At 36.0% G+C, this 16,325-nt stretch overlaps 1 protein-coding gene across 3 annotated transcripts in view; it reads left to right on the forward strand.

Moving 5' to 3' along the window:
* GLMN (glomulin, FKBP associated protein) overlaps positions 1-16,325 on the forward strand; it is a 36,778-nt gene that overhangs the window by 17,541 nt on the left and 2,912 nt on the right. For all 3 annotated transcript variants that reach the window (XM_070939388.1, XM_070939389.1, XM_070939387.1), the window contains exons 9-16: positions 2,282-2,335; positions 3,585-3,615; positions 4,554-4,643; positions 5,523-5,564; positions 5,655-5,728; positions 5,968-6,052; positions 8,927-9,036; positions 11,003-11,066. In XM_070939388.1, the coding sequence (XP_070795489.1) occupies positions 2,282-2,335; positions 3,585-3,615; positions 4,554-4,643; positions 5,523-5,564; positions 5,655-5,728; positions 5,968-6,052; positions 8,927-9,036; positions 11,003-11,066 (550 nt within the window). The remainder of the gene's footprint in view (positions 1-2,281; positions 2,336-3,584; positions 3,616-4,553; positions 4,644-5,522; positions 5,565-5,654; positions 5,729-5,967; positions 6,053-8,926; positions 9,037-11,002; positions 11,067-16,325) is intronic.

The raw sequence follows: 16,325 nt of genomic DNA on the forward strand, positions 1-16,325 counted from the left end.
TAAAATTAGCAAAAAGTGGGGGCATTCTTGGCATGTGTCCTGTCTCATTTTTATTATCCCTTTAGGATTATCTCCTCCATAGTAAAAATGGGACAAAGTTGCTTCTTTTTATCCAGAAATAAATTCTAAAGAAAATCCTTTTTCTTTATCACTTGTACCAGAAACTTGAATTACATATTTTCAAAACCTTTTTCTGCATCTAATGATGTCACTACTGCTTCATTTTCTTTCATTGTAGAATTATAATAAATCTACTAGTAGTCTGATATGCCCTTTCATAAAGCCAGATTGTGCAGGATGAATTAATGAAAGTAATGCTTTCGTTAAGCTTGCCAAAGTAGCTATTTCTGGAAGATTAGTTCTATTTAAAAAGGCTTCCCTCTGGGACTTATAATATTTCCAGAATATACATTCTTATAAAATTCCAGAAATGACAATTAGTTTCTGCTTGATCACTATGAATTATCCCCATGTATCTCTTATTGTTGTTGTCTTATTTTGTTCCAATTGTTTTAAATGAGAAGTTAACAGTGTAGCAAATTTCTCCCATCACAATGAAACTGCTTAGTATGCTCTAATAACTATTCAATTTTTAAAGTATATAATTTATCAAATGCCAATTAAGTTGATGTAAAAGCATGATCTGCTTCCAGAATGTGAATCTTAACATACATGGTTTAAATTGTTATGTAGAAATCCTTTAAAGGCTCTGTATATTTGAAAAAAAAAAATCAATTTCTTAGATTATTGTTGATCCTAGGTTTGTCTATTACTTCCATTAGTTGAATTTTTTTCTCATGAACAGCAATATTACTTGCTCGTAATAAGAAATTATAATTGTAATTTTCACTAATTGAGCATCCATCAAGGTCCTAAGAAATAATGCTGTCTTGAACAAGCAACATGTGTCACAGACAAAAAAGTATAGCCTTGCTTGTTTAAATATAATTGCTATTACCGGTATATATCAGATAGATTACACTTTTGGATGTAAATTTGAAAGTTATTCTAGCTCTAAAGACTTTTTCCCCCTCCTAGAAGTCTTGTCTCACTTTGCTAACAGAACCAAATTTATGTAAATTAAATTCCCCAGGAATGATAATCTGCCCTACTTAATAATTCAAATAAATTTGCAAACAGTTATGTTAAATAACAGATTTCTTGTAGAGTCAGTGACTGAAGCAACCTATTTGCTTAAACAAATAGATATTTTGTTGGCTGCAAGAATTTATCCAAGAAATTTGGCAGTTGAAAATGGAGATTATATAGTGATTTTCAGACCCAACATTTCTTAATTAAATTAAAACCAGGATTCCACTAGCAGATGAAGAATTTCCACTCATATTAAACTGATTGATCTATTGTGTGAGAAAAGATGTGTCTCATAAAGGACAGCATGAGTTTCTTCCAATAAAACCAAAGCAACTTAAAACTATATCATCTTCTTCAGACTTAGTTATGCCTCTGATTTAACCAAAGAAAAATAAACATTGACAATATTTATTGTGAGGAATGATGATTAAACTAACTTTTGGTTAAATACAAATATTCTAGCAATTGAGACTTCATCATTGTCAACAAATATAATGCAAATGTCATATAATACAAACCCCAATTAGCATTTCTATTTATCAGCATGTTTATGAATAGTTATGTATTATGGTAGGAACCATAGTCATAACTGAAGAACATAATTGTTCTTATATGAATAAACAGAAGAAAGAAGAAAGGAGTATTTTTCCCAGTTTCTAAGGTTTTCCAGTATTCTAAGCCTCCTGTCCCACCCTCTCAAGGTTTGAATGTTAAAAAAAAGAGAAATAAATGGAGGGGGGACTAACTTCCTCCCCAGCATGGAAAATATGTGCATAAATTATATCACCTCTTTCAAATGTATTATTTCTCTATAGGTTGTACTATTATAGTATATTGAAATGGACTCTTCTGAATAGCCATCTTGTATTTATTAAAGGCCCTTTTAGGTTCACAGATTATTTTTTACTCCAGTTAATATAGTTAATATTTTTTCTTACTAAATATTTACTAACAACACACAAAGTTGCCTTCAAGGGAGAGAGAAAGAGAGAGAGGAGGGAGAGAGGGAGGAAAAGGGGAACTGTTCAGTAATTCACCATCTTACCAGGAGTACATCTACCATTTTTTTTAGTCTGGTTTGCTGAATTTTCCAGCTTGTTATGCTCATTATTTAGATACTGAAAGTGACTGCCTTTATCTGATAAATTATTCTTACATGTATATATGTATATATCACTCTCTTTTGTAGCCCATCATATATTTTGCAGTGCAATATGGTACATATTAGAGCTCTGTTGAAAAGGTAAGTATGCACTGTGTTTCCAAAGATTTAAAATACAGTGTTGGGGAAAAAATAGAGCAATTAATAGTAATTTGTTTGGAAATAAGGAAAGTGTATGTATCAGGTTCCGGTACACCCATGAGGAAATTACAAAAGAACACAGTTCTGGTTTGTAAAATTTCTTTATCTCCCTCATGATACTCCTGGCACTAACTGACATTCATTAAAATGAAGTACATAGTCAGGACTAACCGTCTAGTTCCCTCCCCACCATTTAAATTTTCCTTAGCCCCGCCCAGTCACGCATGCACGTGTTCTACCCCTCTCTCTTCCACCAGCTGGTTCATTTGACAGCAAGCCGGGAAGCCAGCAGAGTCTAAATGTCATTCACACCCAGTGTACATGCACAAATGCGTTTGTCCGCTTCTCCTCTGTGTGGCCGCCTCACAGCTGTTCAACTAGCTGGGCTGGCTTGAGTTAAATTTTAAATTGATTTTAAATTGGGTTGTTTTAATTTACGGCCAAAATATTTAATTATTTTAAACTGCTTTTAAATTTTGTATGTATTGTTTTTTACTTTGGCTGTTCACCGCCCTGAGTCCTATTTGGAGAAGGGCGGTATAGAAATAAGAACAAATAAATAAATAAATAAAGCAGCCATGTAATTAGCGGCAACAGTTCTGCTGGGTTTTTCTTGTTCTTCCTCCTCCCATGGTCCGGCTCCAATGGTCCACTGGGTGTATTGCGTGGTGGGCATGTCTTTCTTGGGTCCCTGTTGGAAAGGCAGTCCCGGCTTCTCCATTCCCGTTGGAATGGCAGCCCTGGCACACCAAGGCTGCCAGTATACTTCAGTCTTATTCGGCTAAATTTTGTTTTAGTTCATATATTTAAGGAACTTGGTATGAAGGCTTGATTTTTACAGAGTTGGCATTAGTTTTAATATTTAAAGTTGAGTTTGCACTGAGCTATAAAAGCTCTCTCCTTAACACTTGGATTTGAGAACATGTGCATAGTATTCCATTTCAATAGTCATGAGAGGACTTGACAAAACATGCTGTTATGTGGATAGCTAGCCTTGGAAAAATATGTTACAATAATCCTGTCCTTACCTCTATACTTAGAATAGGTTTAGTTTGAAGGTCTGTGCTGGGTCTTGGTATAGAACAGACCATGTATCTTGAAAATATTACATTGGTGACAAGAATCTGACATTGTTTCTAAAAAAGACAACAAAATAGAAACTTTAACAAACGAGTTATTTATTTTGCAGGACAGAAGAACCTGTTTTATCAAAAGGACTTGTAAGTATATAATATGCATAAATTATTTTTCCTTCTGTTCTTAGAAAACATAAATTCATTCCAACTTTCTTTAAAATTGAACACGCTTTATAAGCAAGCTTGAATTCATGTCAGCTTGCTTAAAAATGAGTCAGATTGAATTCTTAGGTTCAGTTACGCTGAATTACTCTAATCTGACATCTAATTTAATGGGTGGTTAATAAAGGTTCCTCAACCCAAGCTTGGCTTCTAGTGCCTATGTAGTTTTTGTAGCAACAGCATGAAAGTGATTTACCACTGCCATTGCTTTCATTTAGTATGCAATTTCCAATTTAACTTGGGATTTTTTTAAGGCATCTAGTCCAAATATTCATTACATTCAATCTCACCTAACTTTTTTTTAAAAAATAGCCCAAGTTAAACCATATGCTTAGATATATACTACAGGGATTTTATTTACTGTTACAGTATAACATAAAATTATTCCTGGAAATATAAGTTATTGTTAATAGACGCAGTTGTGTAAAGTGTCATATGCCATATCTAACAAAGAAATTGCCATAGTCAAAGCAGACTCTTTAGCTGGGTTTGCACACAGCCTGAAGTTATATTGTAGTTTGAATTTAAGATTTTGAATGAGTTGAGTTATTGTGACTTATAAAACAGATCAAGATTGGAACAATCTATTTACCTGATATAAAACTAAGCTATAAAGCATGGTTTACAAATGGTTGGATTTACACTATGAATTAAATTCATATAAATTGCTGACCTTGCTTGATTGCAGCAGTTTAAAAATTGGATAATGTGAACAAGGAGAAGAATTGATTATTCTCCATAAGGAGTCTGAATACATTTAAAAATAATATACTTCCAGTGTTCTGTTCTATATTTGGGGATTAATATACTGGGAGCAGTGCCCATAGTTCTTAAAAATAATATTTCAACTTAACTTACAGGCTCTTTTGGAGAACTGTCTCCTGAGATTGGAAAATAGTAGCCTTTTCCTTCAGTATTTGGAATTTGAAGGCTGTATTACAACACCTCAGGTAATGTGGGAAAACCATAAACTTTTAATTACACGAATGCATTGTGTTGATATTTCTCAAGCGCCTTAAGATTGTCAATAGTATTTATTTAGGGCTGTAATGGGATTAATTAAACAGACTGATACAAAGAGAGTCAAACCTCCTATTTTGTTAAAGAATTTAGTACGTATTTAATCTTGTGTTGTTTCTGTCATTTTAATGGAAAAATCATCTTTACATCCCAAAATTTATATGGAGCAAAAATAGAGCTCTGTCTCCAGACACTGATACTGTACCACACTTATATGCTTTCTACTTAGATACAATTAACTAACTCTGCTTCTCCTAAAAGAGAGGTGAAAGTGGTCAAATATTGTAAGTAGGCACCAATTTTTATTTCAATATCATACAGAGAACATAAAGAATTGAATAAAATATTTTGTATCCACTTTTGGAACATCAGTCCACATTTCTAAGTAAGAATACCAGCTGGCATCTACAGTATATTGGATGTTAAAAAATGGAAGCGGCGTGAAAGGCCAAATTGATAGTGTTGTGATATCAGAAGCAAGATTTTTTGCACACTCTGCATTACTGGTTTCTGCTTTCTTCTAAACATCTGCTATAATTTTCTGGCTGACTATGGTATACAATGCTGGGCTTGCTATTTCTAGCACTTATTCCATAATCCACTTCTTTCTGCCTTTGTTGTAAATCATTTTCCGCCTTTCCTTCTCCAATATATTTAGTGTGGCTTAAGAAAGAAGTCTTTTGTTTTTGTGAGTTAAAGATGGTTCCCATTGTATATAATAATTAAATTCCACAATTAGTTTATAGGTAAAGTCTAACATATAATATATTGCTGGAATAAATTTTATTTTGTATTGTTTTTAATGGCAGGATTTGGTCAAGATTATGACTCAATGCCCTTTTGAAACTCTGGTATGTATTAAAGTTTTCTATGATTTTTAAAATTGTTGGGTTTAAAATGCATATAAAACTCACATGTTCCATATTTGTGTTTCTACCTAGAGAAAGAAGAGCTTGAAGATCTTGCAGCTGTATTTAGATAAATTTGATGAAGAGGGAAAATACATATTATTTAGGTATGTCTCATATCAATAAGTATTTTAACCGAACATTTAGTTAATGTGATTGTAGTACTAGTTTTTTATACATTCAAAATATAATCTTTAAGAAAAATTAGATTTCTCACAATTTTAGTCTGCAAATTCCATCACTCTCAGTTGGCGTGCCAATTGTTAGAAATAATGAGACCACAAGGATGGAGAAAAATGAGTTGGAACATAATTTTTCTTTTCTTTTTTGCGTCTTCTGGTTACAGATGTATATTGAAGACGAGCAACCATTCCGGCGTGGAAGGACACATTATTCAGAATATTAAAAATCAAATTGATTTGTCCTTAAAGGTGAAGAAAACTAATGAAGGCAATATAAGTGAAGGAGATAACTCCTGTAGATTTAAATCAAGTTTGGAATGTGAGAAGTACAATGATGTAGATGCAGACCGAGGGAGAACAAATCAATTTTCATTAGAAGTGCAAATGACCAGGGTCCAATTATCATACTTTATGATACATTGTATCATAATGGATTGATTTGTTCTATGATATATTTGTTTTCTTATTATTTAACATTTTCAGTATACTAGTGATGGAATGCAATAGGCTGGATTCCCAGGAGGGAGGGGGTACATTCGAGAGGAATAAGAGGCAGCTTAGTTCAGATATTTTGTGTCAGAGAAAGAGAGTGAAGACATCTCCTTCCTAATAGTACTCAGAGTATTTGGTAGATGCAGATACTAGAGAGCTCAGTCTGGCAAAATTCTGTATGTGAGTGTAGAAAAAATAAATGAGTTTGAAAGAATTATCACATCATTCTTGGGGCTTGGGCTTGACAATAGTTCAGTCAACTAATTATTACTGATAATGAATAATGCTACAAAAGCTAAGAGCAAAATACCTATTTCTTCTAGGCCAGGGTTGTCAAACTCCCGGCCTGTGGGCCGAATGCGTCAAGTGCTGGCCACGCCCATGCTTGGTTTAGCAAAGGGAAAAGTCCCGATACGTCACGTGACGACGTGAGTTTGACACCCCTGTTCTAGGCTGTCTGCTAAAATGCATATATTTTCAGTGAGTCCAAGTAAATAAGGATGGAAGAGCAGAATAAAGAAATGTTTACAAGTAAACATTTGCAAAAGGAACTACAATTTATTATCCTGGTTAATGAAGGTTAACAATGCAGAACAAATTAATGTTTAATTAAAAGCTGATGATAAACAGCTTAACAAGCCCACAGTGATACTAGGTGCTGTAGCAAAATAAAAAGTTTAATTCTCAACCGAGATTTCAGCAGGGACTTTAGGTGGTAAAAGAATTTTCAGCTTTTGCAGAATTGTGAAAAGATCTTTGGGCTTCATTCAAAGATTTGAGAACAAAAATAGCTGGATACCTCATATTTAAAAAAATTCTCTGAAAAGTATGATGTATCCTTATAACAAATGTGTTTCTATGTTAGTGAATTTCCTTAACATAATCTGGGCAGAGCATAATACCAATTTATTCTGTCCTCATTCAAGTAAATGTCTGAGGCTTATCAATTGAACAAAAAAAGGAAAAGCTGGAATGCAATAGCAGATAATATTCTGCCGATAATTATCTAGCAGATAATATTCTGGCAGAGTTAATACTTCCATGTATTAATGCTTCTATAAAAAGCACTAAAAGATTTTTTCCTCTCTTGCTCAGAAATTCCTATCATGCTTAAATTAAACTCATTGATATTGTAATATTACATTAGTTGTAGAATTAGCTGTGAAACTTCCCTGCAGTCAAGATAACCCTGTTGGGTTCTTTAATTTTGTAGTTAGAGAGTGAACATTAGTTTTGATATATCTCCCCCTTCCAGCCCCCATTTTATATAAGGTCAGGCATCATGTCTCTGCAGCTATCTTTATTAGTAGTAGTAGTAGTAGTAAATAGTACCATTGAAGCTATGAACATATGTGAAAGCAGAATAAAAATAATTATTTGTTTCCGGTTTAGTGATTATTATTAAAACTGCATGGCATGTCAGAATACGCCAGTGCCCCTCTGACTATCTGTCTTGGTTGACACTCCTTTTTCTTTTCAATACTTTTCATGACCGCATTTAAAAGCGTGATTTTTGAATAAATAGTTTTTACAAATCTTGAAAAATGTGGGTTGCTCCAGTGGTGAAATCTAAAATTTGTTACTACTGGTTCTGTGGGCGTGGTTTAGTGGGGGGGGGGTAATGTGACTGGGTGGGCATGGCCAATTTTTTTTTAGTTTTAAAACCATTTTTTACATGTAAAACCATGTAAAAAAATGCTTTCAAAAGGCTCTGACGATCCCAGCTGAGTTGCCTGATCATCAGACGGTTTTTAAAAAAACCCTGGGATCATCAGAGCTTGGATCGTCAGAGGCATGTAAAAGAAAAAAAGCCTCTGATGATCGCCTGGCTCATCTGAGCATGGGTGGCGGGGGCAGGGATTTTTGCTACCGGTTCTCCGAACTGCCCGCCACCATCGCTACCTACTTGCCCGAGCCAGTCCAAACCGGGAGCATTTCACCCCTGGGTTGCTCCATATAGATTAAAATACATTTAGGATATTTTATGCAATGAATTCCAAATATGACTTTTGGGTTTTACTGTTATGAACCTAAATGAAGATAAGGCCTGTTTAATTATATTTATCTATATACTACTAAAACTCTCCTGTCTGTCTGCCTGTAACATTCAGTTACCCGAAATGGTGCATCATAGGGCAACAGTTTTTGAACTATAGTATCTCAAAAGAATGTGCACAGAATCTGGGACCCATTACCCCTGTGGTATTGAAATTTCAAAGATCTTCAGACCAGTTGATTTGAAAATTTGTGGTGACTGCAATAATGCCGTAGTCAGCTGATCAACCAGTGTCACATGTTTGTGATTTCTGACATTCCCTTCCAGCTTCTCATGACAATGCTTCAAAAAATGCTTCCCCCGCTCCTGATCATTCTGTTTCTCTGTTTAGATAAGGAAATATCTCTGGAAGGATGACCCAATAGGTCATCAAGTTTAGGCTATACACAGTGCTTTTGGAATTCAATTGAAATTAAGAGAAAGAAGCAATTAAGGAAAGAGATTAATCAGAATTATAGATAGTTGGAATAAAAAGTGAATGTGTTTTTTTGAAACCTTTTAGCTATAATAGTAATGCAGACAGTATATGAAGCACTTACTACTGTTTCCTGTGTTACTTTTTCCACACCCACCAGAGGGAAGAAGGCAGCAAGTTTTTTACTGGACTCCAGCTGGTCTCTTTGTTGGATATGGTGCTCTCACTTCCTGAAGGTGCTGAAACTGATCTTCTCCAGCACTCAGATAGGTGAGATGTGACAAAGGTCACATAAAAGTATCTCTCTGTAGAGGTAGTCCTTGATTTACGTCCATAATTGAACTTGGAATTATAGTTGTAAATCAGTGTGATTGTTAACCGGGTCACCATGTAACCACAACCAATTTTATGATTTTTTTGTTTTGTTTTTGTGGCGATCATTAAGTAAATACCATGTTTATTAAGCCAATCCATTTTATCCACTGGGCATTTTTTTGCTAGAAACCAGAAATAAAGGCCAGAAACTGATAAAAACATAGAAAATCATGGTCACGTGATCCTGGGACTCTGCAAATGACCATGAAGGTGAATTGGTTCAAAAATCAAATTAAATCAAAATGCCCAAAATGTGATCATGTGACTGCAAGGGAATGTGTGGCTCTATTGGAAATCGGGCTATAAGTACCTTTTGTGGGGGAGGTCACTCTTAACTTTGAACGGTTGCTAAGCAATTGGCCATTAAGAAAGGGCTACTTGTAATGGTCTGTGAAAATAAACTTGAAGAACAGGACTAAGAACCGCAGGAAAAGTAACTGTCAGATTTTTAAAAAGAGAGTGCAAAGCAAGAGTGGAATTTGAGAAAAGGCCTCCGACTTGATTCTCCATAGTTCTCTCTAAGATAAAGACAGGCAGTGGGAGGCACATTCAGACTTGCAGAGTTCTGTTATTTCAACCAGGGGTGAAATGTAAAATTTGTTACTACCGGTTCTGTGGGCGTGGCTTGATGGTGGGGAGTAATGTGTGGGTGGGCATGGCCAACTTTTTTTTTTTTAACTTTTCAAAGCATTTTTTCTAATGCTTTGAAAAGCCTCTGCTGATCAGGCAACTCAGCTGGGATCGTCAGAGAGGCTTTTTAAAAAATGCCTCTCTGCCGATCAGGCAACTCAGCTTGGATCGTCAAAGACTTTTCAAAGCATTTTTTTTACCACCTCTTCGGCCAAGAGCTTGCAGAAAAAAATGCTTTGAAAAGCCTCTGACGATCCCAGCTGAGCCGCGTGATCATCAGAGGCTTTTTTTTTTACTTTTAAAAGCATTTTTTCATCGGAAGAGGTTGTAGAAAAAATGCTTTTAAAAGTTAAAAAAAAAAGGCCTCTGATGATCGTGCGGCTCAGCTGGGCATGGTGTGTGGGGGGGGGGCAAAGATTTTTGCTACCGGTTCTCCGAACCACCCGCCACCATCGCTACCAGATCGGGCGATCCGGTCCGAACCGGGAGCATTTCACCCCTGACTTCAACCCTATAATGAAAATTAGTTTTAGTATTCATAACTTCAGTGTTTAAACCTGGTCTATCTCGAAGGGCTGACATTCTCTGAGGTATTTCATTATAGTTCTTATAATTTGTTAACAAAATAACTTTCTAAGAGTTCTTTTTCTTACTTGAGGTTTCACTGGAGTTTATAAACAAATTATGAATTAAATCAAAAAGATAATCTGTTAAAAATTTGTGGAATAATCTATTCACTAATCCAAATATGTCATTTTGCTTTTGCCATTCACTTAATCTGAACATTTATTGAGATGCTAACTATGAAGCCATTCAAATGTGTTGCAGATGTAATGCTGCACATTATAGATATAAGTTTGACAACAAGTGCGAAGCATATGTTATTTGTAGGAACTCAACATATGCTCAGCATTTGCCAGTACTCTTATTAAGGGTGAAAAATTGAGGCAGGGTACAAGGCTGCTAGATAAGCTGAAAAAAAAATTCCCAGTAGAGTAGTAAAGATCAAAATGTTGTTACTGTTACTGGTCAGTAGTAATAAATAAAATATCTGGAGGAATACACATTGCCATTCATGCAATGGAAATATTAAGAATCCTTTGTAATACAGTAATTTTTCTGTATCTGATGAAAAATTTATGGAATTGAGAATAGTTGTCACAAATGAATATATCAGTGCTTGATGAATAACATTTTATGTAGCTGATTATTTGACATTTCTGATTTTCAGGATAATGGCCTCACTGAATTTGCTGAGATATTTACTTATTAAGGATAATGAAGATGTCAATAAGGTATTTTTTAAGAAAAAAATTATTCTGTAATGATTGTATGGAAAAAGGTTACATGACAAAGATAGATTGTGTCATTGTAGACCTTTAAAAGTGGTACAGCTGAAATATATTGAAATATTGGATTATTCTTGAATATATTAATCAACTTTTAAAACTGCTCCTTTCTCTCACAGCAGGTCTCTGGGTGATGTACAAGTAAAATATAAAAGCATAAAAACTGTATATAAAATTATATTAAAAGGCAAAAATAGTTAATATTCAGAATTAAAATATCAGGGGAAGTGTGTTCAGGGCACTTACTTGCTCCATGGTTCTGTGCTTCTATGGGAGCCCCAAGCAAGGAGGCAGAAATTATTCCTTTGATTTGCATGTTTTAGAAATTCAGATTGCAATTTTATTTGTGTTTTTTGAATAGCCACATATAACAATTCCTTTGAGTGATCCAAGAAACATCTTAAAATCTTTCTGCACCTTGTATCTCATGTAATGATTTCTGCATGTTTCTGCATTATTATTATTATTTTAAAAAAGATATTTCACTATACAGTTAGAAGCAGTGGTGAAATCTAAAATTTGTTACTACGGGTTCTGTGGGCGTGGCTTGGTGGTGGGGGTAATGTGACTGGGTTGGCGTGGCCAATTTTTTTTTTTTTACTTTTAAAACCATTTTTTCTGTAACCTCTTCGGCGAAGAGGTTGTAAAAAAATGCTTTCAAAAGGCTCTGATGATCCCAGCTGAGTTGCCTGATCGGCAGAGGCTTTTTTAAAAAGCCTCTGCCGATCAGGCAACTCAGCTGGGATCATCAGAGGCATTTAAAAGAAAAAAAGGGTTTTTTTCTTTTAAAAGCCTTTGACGATCACAGCTGAGCTTGCGCGATCATCAGAGGCTTTTTTTTTTCTTTTAAAAGCATTTTTTGGCCGAAGAGGTTGTAGAAAAAATGCTTTTAAAAGTAAAAAAAAAAGCCTCTGATGATTCTGCGGCTCAGTTGGGCATGGGGGGGGTGGCAGGGATTTTTGCTACCGGTTCTCCGAACCACCTGCTTCAATCGCTACCGGATCGGGTGATCCGGTCCGAACCAGGAGCATTTCACCCCTGGTTAGAAGGGAATGCTATATATCAGTGATGGTTAACCTTTTCCGGACTGAGTGCCCAAAGGATGCACGTGCAAATGCAACATGGGTGCCCCCGAAACCCAAAATGCAATGCATGCGTGGCCCCGTGCATGTGCCCTGCCCCTGTGCGTGTGCATGTGCCCCACACATGCTCCCTGCCCCCATGTATGTGCATGCAGCCTCCGCACGTGACCCACCACCGTGCATGCACAGCAGAGACCTGAAGACCAGCTGGCCGGTGGGAGGCGCATGCACATGTGCAGTGGAGCTGAACTGGGGTGACGGCTCACGTGCCATCAGAGAGGGCGCTGCGTGCCACCTCTGGCATGTGTGCCACAGGTTTGCCATCACGGCTGTATATTTTTTCTGTCTGTGTATGGAGAAAAACAGCATTGGGAGCAGTTTATTCATGCAAACTTTGTTTCAATTCAATAATTTTTAGTCTTGTGGAAAATGATGAAGAACTTTGCTTTTCAAACTCCTGTTGCAACTTCATTCTCTAAACAAGTTCAGTTTGAACTGAATTCTCATAGTATAATTTGCTAAAGAGACCCTATCTGGTGCGGTGATTAAGACACCAGGCTAGAATGTGCGAGACTGTGAGTTCTAGTCCCTACTTGGGCACAAAGCCAGCTAAGTAACTTTGGACCAGTCACCCATTCTCAGCTCTAGAAATCTTCAGCTTCCAAAATCTTTCCAAGAAAACTGCAGGGACTTATCCAAGCATTTGCCCGGAGTCAACATTGTCTCAATGGCACATGCAGAGAGATTTGCTAAAAGGAATAGCATGATGGGTCTTTTTGGTCTGCATATATAAAATATCCATATTTAATCAGTCTATGGTGAATAATTCCTGATACAGAAATTGAAATGCCATCACTGCAGGAGTTTCTTTTTTCTCTCCTACCCATTCACTCTAATCCTCCAGTTTAAGCCTGTTTGAGAATCTGCCCTGCTTTCTTCTGAAAATCTTTATAGGAGTTTATTAACATACCTTCTCTTAGGTAAGATGTAGAATCGAGGATGCCTCAAGACAATAAGAAGGGTAAATTTAGCATTTCAAGCAAATCTTTTGAAATCACCCAAGGGAAAGAAGAAAGAGGGGAGCAAAGAGCCAGGACACAGCAATATAATTGCTGCTGGTAAATTGTGCTTTACCAAACAGTCCTCCAGAGCTAAATCTGTTCTGCTGGAGGGTTGATAGCTGTCAGGAGCCTTTTTCAGAGTTCAAGTCTGCTCCAGCAGATATTTTATGCCTTTCAAGCAGCAAGGAGGATATTGCCTCCATTTCTGAATTATTTGCTGCTCTTCTGTACATTGCCCCCCCTTCTCTCTCTCTTTTTTTTTTTGCAAGCTTTTCTCCCTGACCTGATTTTCAAATGTGCTTCTTTCTGTAACTAGTCAGTCAACATAAACCAATCATGCAAGCTATCTGACATCCCTATTCTATTAAAAACAAATTACTGTAATTGCCCTAAAGTAATGTTGATTACTGAAGTGTACAACCTTGCATTCTGATTCTAGCTATATGTACGAAGAAATAAACGCTGGTTTTAACTGGATGTTTTCAAGTTTACTTCATCGGTTAGGCATGGTTCAGATTCACTTGGAAACTCTGGGATTCTAATACAAGATTGTACGTTTAATGTTTCATTTCAGTAGCACATGCTGGATAGCGTGTGTCTACTAGGAAGTTAAGCTCATTAACTTCATTTGGAAAACTGGAGGGGGTATCAGGCCTCATCTCCATCCCAATGGGACTGGGACTGGGCAGGTTTGCCGGCTCCAGCTGTCTATCCAGCCTGTGTTTAGCAACAATATTTCCCTCTAGCTGTCATAATTTTAGCCTTGACACAAGGTCTTACACATTGCTGCACCTAAGAAGCCTCCATTAATCTTCTGTGCTGTCCTCAGACAGAATACATCAAAGATAAGGAGCTGCTTCTCTACCTATAGCCAAAGATAAATATAAGGCCCCTATGGGAGCCATGCTGGGCCCATAAACAGTGAGAAACAGTCACTACCCACAAAAATGCCAGTGGGAGGCAGTGTTGGTCCCCTCTGATATACATCCCCTAAAATAGATGTAGGGCTTGCTTAGTAGTAGTTTTACCACTATTTTACTCTAGGAATAAAAGGATTTTCCATAGTAAGAGTGTCTGGATATTCCTAAATCCTCGGAGCAAAGTAATCCAGAAGGAAAAGGGTGACAGGGAAATTTAAAAATAAATATTCAAAATGTTTCTTCTTAGTCTTATAATTCAAGGAGAATAATTAAAAATAAGATTTCACTTCTGATTAGTTTTCACATATTTACAAATAAAGCATAGGTAAATGGCTTTTTTGGAAGTGGGGGTTGTATTTCTACAGAAGTTACTTCAGTATTTTTATATGACACGATAAGTTTTTCGATGGCTTAACAGACGCAGCTGCTTTAGCAAGCCCATCTTGCATTAGTTTTTTATCCAGCTTAATATTCAGTGGTGGTAGCAACTTTTCATAATGATTGATATGGGTCTTTTTTTTTTTTTTTTTGCAAAGTTCTGTCCTGATGCAGCTGGTATATTATGATGGGCAAATGGTTTGTGATAATCAAGGAAACAATTTATATTAAAATTTTGAAACCAACTTTGATCAGATGTTTCCTCCTAATGTACTCTGAGTTCATGTTGTTTATCTATTATTCATTAATCATGGGGAAAAAATTGCAAATTTAGTTCTTTGTCAGGTTCAATCTGAAGAAAGGGAGTTATTCCAAAACCACCAATGAGTTCTATATCAACCTGAGGTTGAACATCTAATTTATTAGAAAATGGCAGGTTAATACTGCACAAAACAAAGGAGAACTTGTCAATAAAGTAATATGCATTCTGTTGCACTTTGCATTTTTCCTCTTAATGCTGCAAATAGAACATGTTAAAACATGCTTGGAGTTTGTTTTGAAATATAACATTTATAAAATTTCTTCTTTAAGCTTAACTTGATTTCAAGAATGGAAAATTGCAATTGATGTGATTTTAGGAAGCAGCTGTACTTTATTTATACCACAAAACTTCCTAAATTACAAGATTTCAGGATTTTATGGGTGGTTTTATGCACTCAGATATGGTTTAATGACATTCAGACCATTTTCTAAATTGGGGATCAATCATCTACAGCCCTAAAGCAGAATTTTCAGTTGAGTTATTTGTCACTAAGGCATCAATAAAGTAATAATCCAATACAGTAAATTAAATGTAAATCCTGTTTATTCTACTTGGCCTCAAAGAAAGCTGGCTCAAATGCTTGGGGCAACTGCCATTACAGGCTGCATATTCTGTTCTGTTAAATAAATAACTTTATTGTAATGGTACGTGTATACACAGTATACCCATACAACAAAATTCACTTAACACACAAAGACCAGGTCCAACACACATAATAATCCCCAAACACATTCCCACCCTCCACAGTTCCCCACCCCTAAACCACCCAAGCATCCACACAACAGACAAAGTAATACTGTCCAACAGCTCACTGATGATGGCCCTTTAGTTCATTGTTGAGTGCAATTATAGCTCTGGGATAAAAACTATTCAGAAAACGTGTGGTCTGAGTTTTAATTGTTCTGTATCTTCTGCCAGAAGGCAACAGTCCTTACAAAAAGATTGTAAGCAGGATGGGAAGAGTCTTTGAGAATGTTATGCAACTTTCTCAAACAGCAAGATTCAAAGATGTCGTCCAGGGCTGGTAGCTGATATTCTGGGCAGTTTAATGATTCTCTGTAGAGCTTTTTTGTCTGCTATAGAGCTGCTCCCATACCATGCAAGAATGCCGTATGTCAGGACACTCTCAATGGTGTTGCGATAGTAGGACAGAAGTAGATGCTGATATAGATTTATCATGTAGGTCAGTTATCTGACGAGCTCAATATATATCCTGTTCTAATAAGGGTTATCAGAAATAACAAAATAAGAATTATAAATTTTATCTATTACACCCAGTTGGAATCCTTCCTTTTATATTTATATTTCCATTTCTATTTAAGGAGATTCCCCGTTTCCTCTCTTCAGATTATCAAAGTCCAGCCCCAATCAGAAAATCCATTAAACATAATCAGAAATAGCAACTCATTATTTTAACCTTGATCAACTAGATCAGTTTTGCA

The sequence above is a fragment of the Pituophis catenifer genome, unplaced genomic scaffold (genome assembly GCF_029215685.1).
Source record: "Pituophis catenifer annectens isolate HBS135680 unplaced genomic scaffold, rPitCat1.0.hap2 SCAF_3, whole genome shotgun sequence".
Taxonomy (NCBI): Eukaryota; Metazoa; Chordata; class Lepidosauria; order Squamata; family Colubridae; genus Pituophis; species Pituophis catenifer.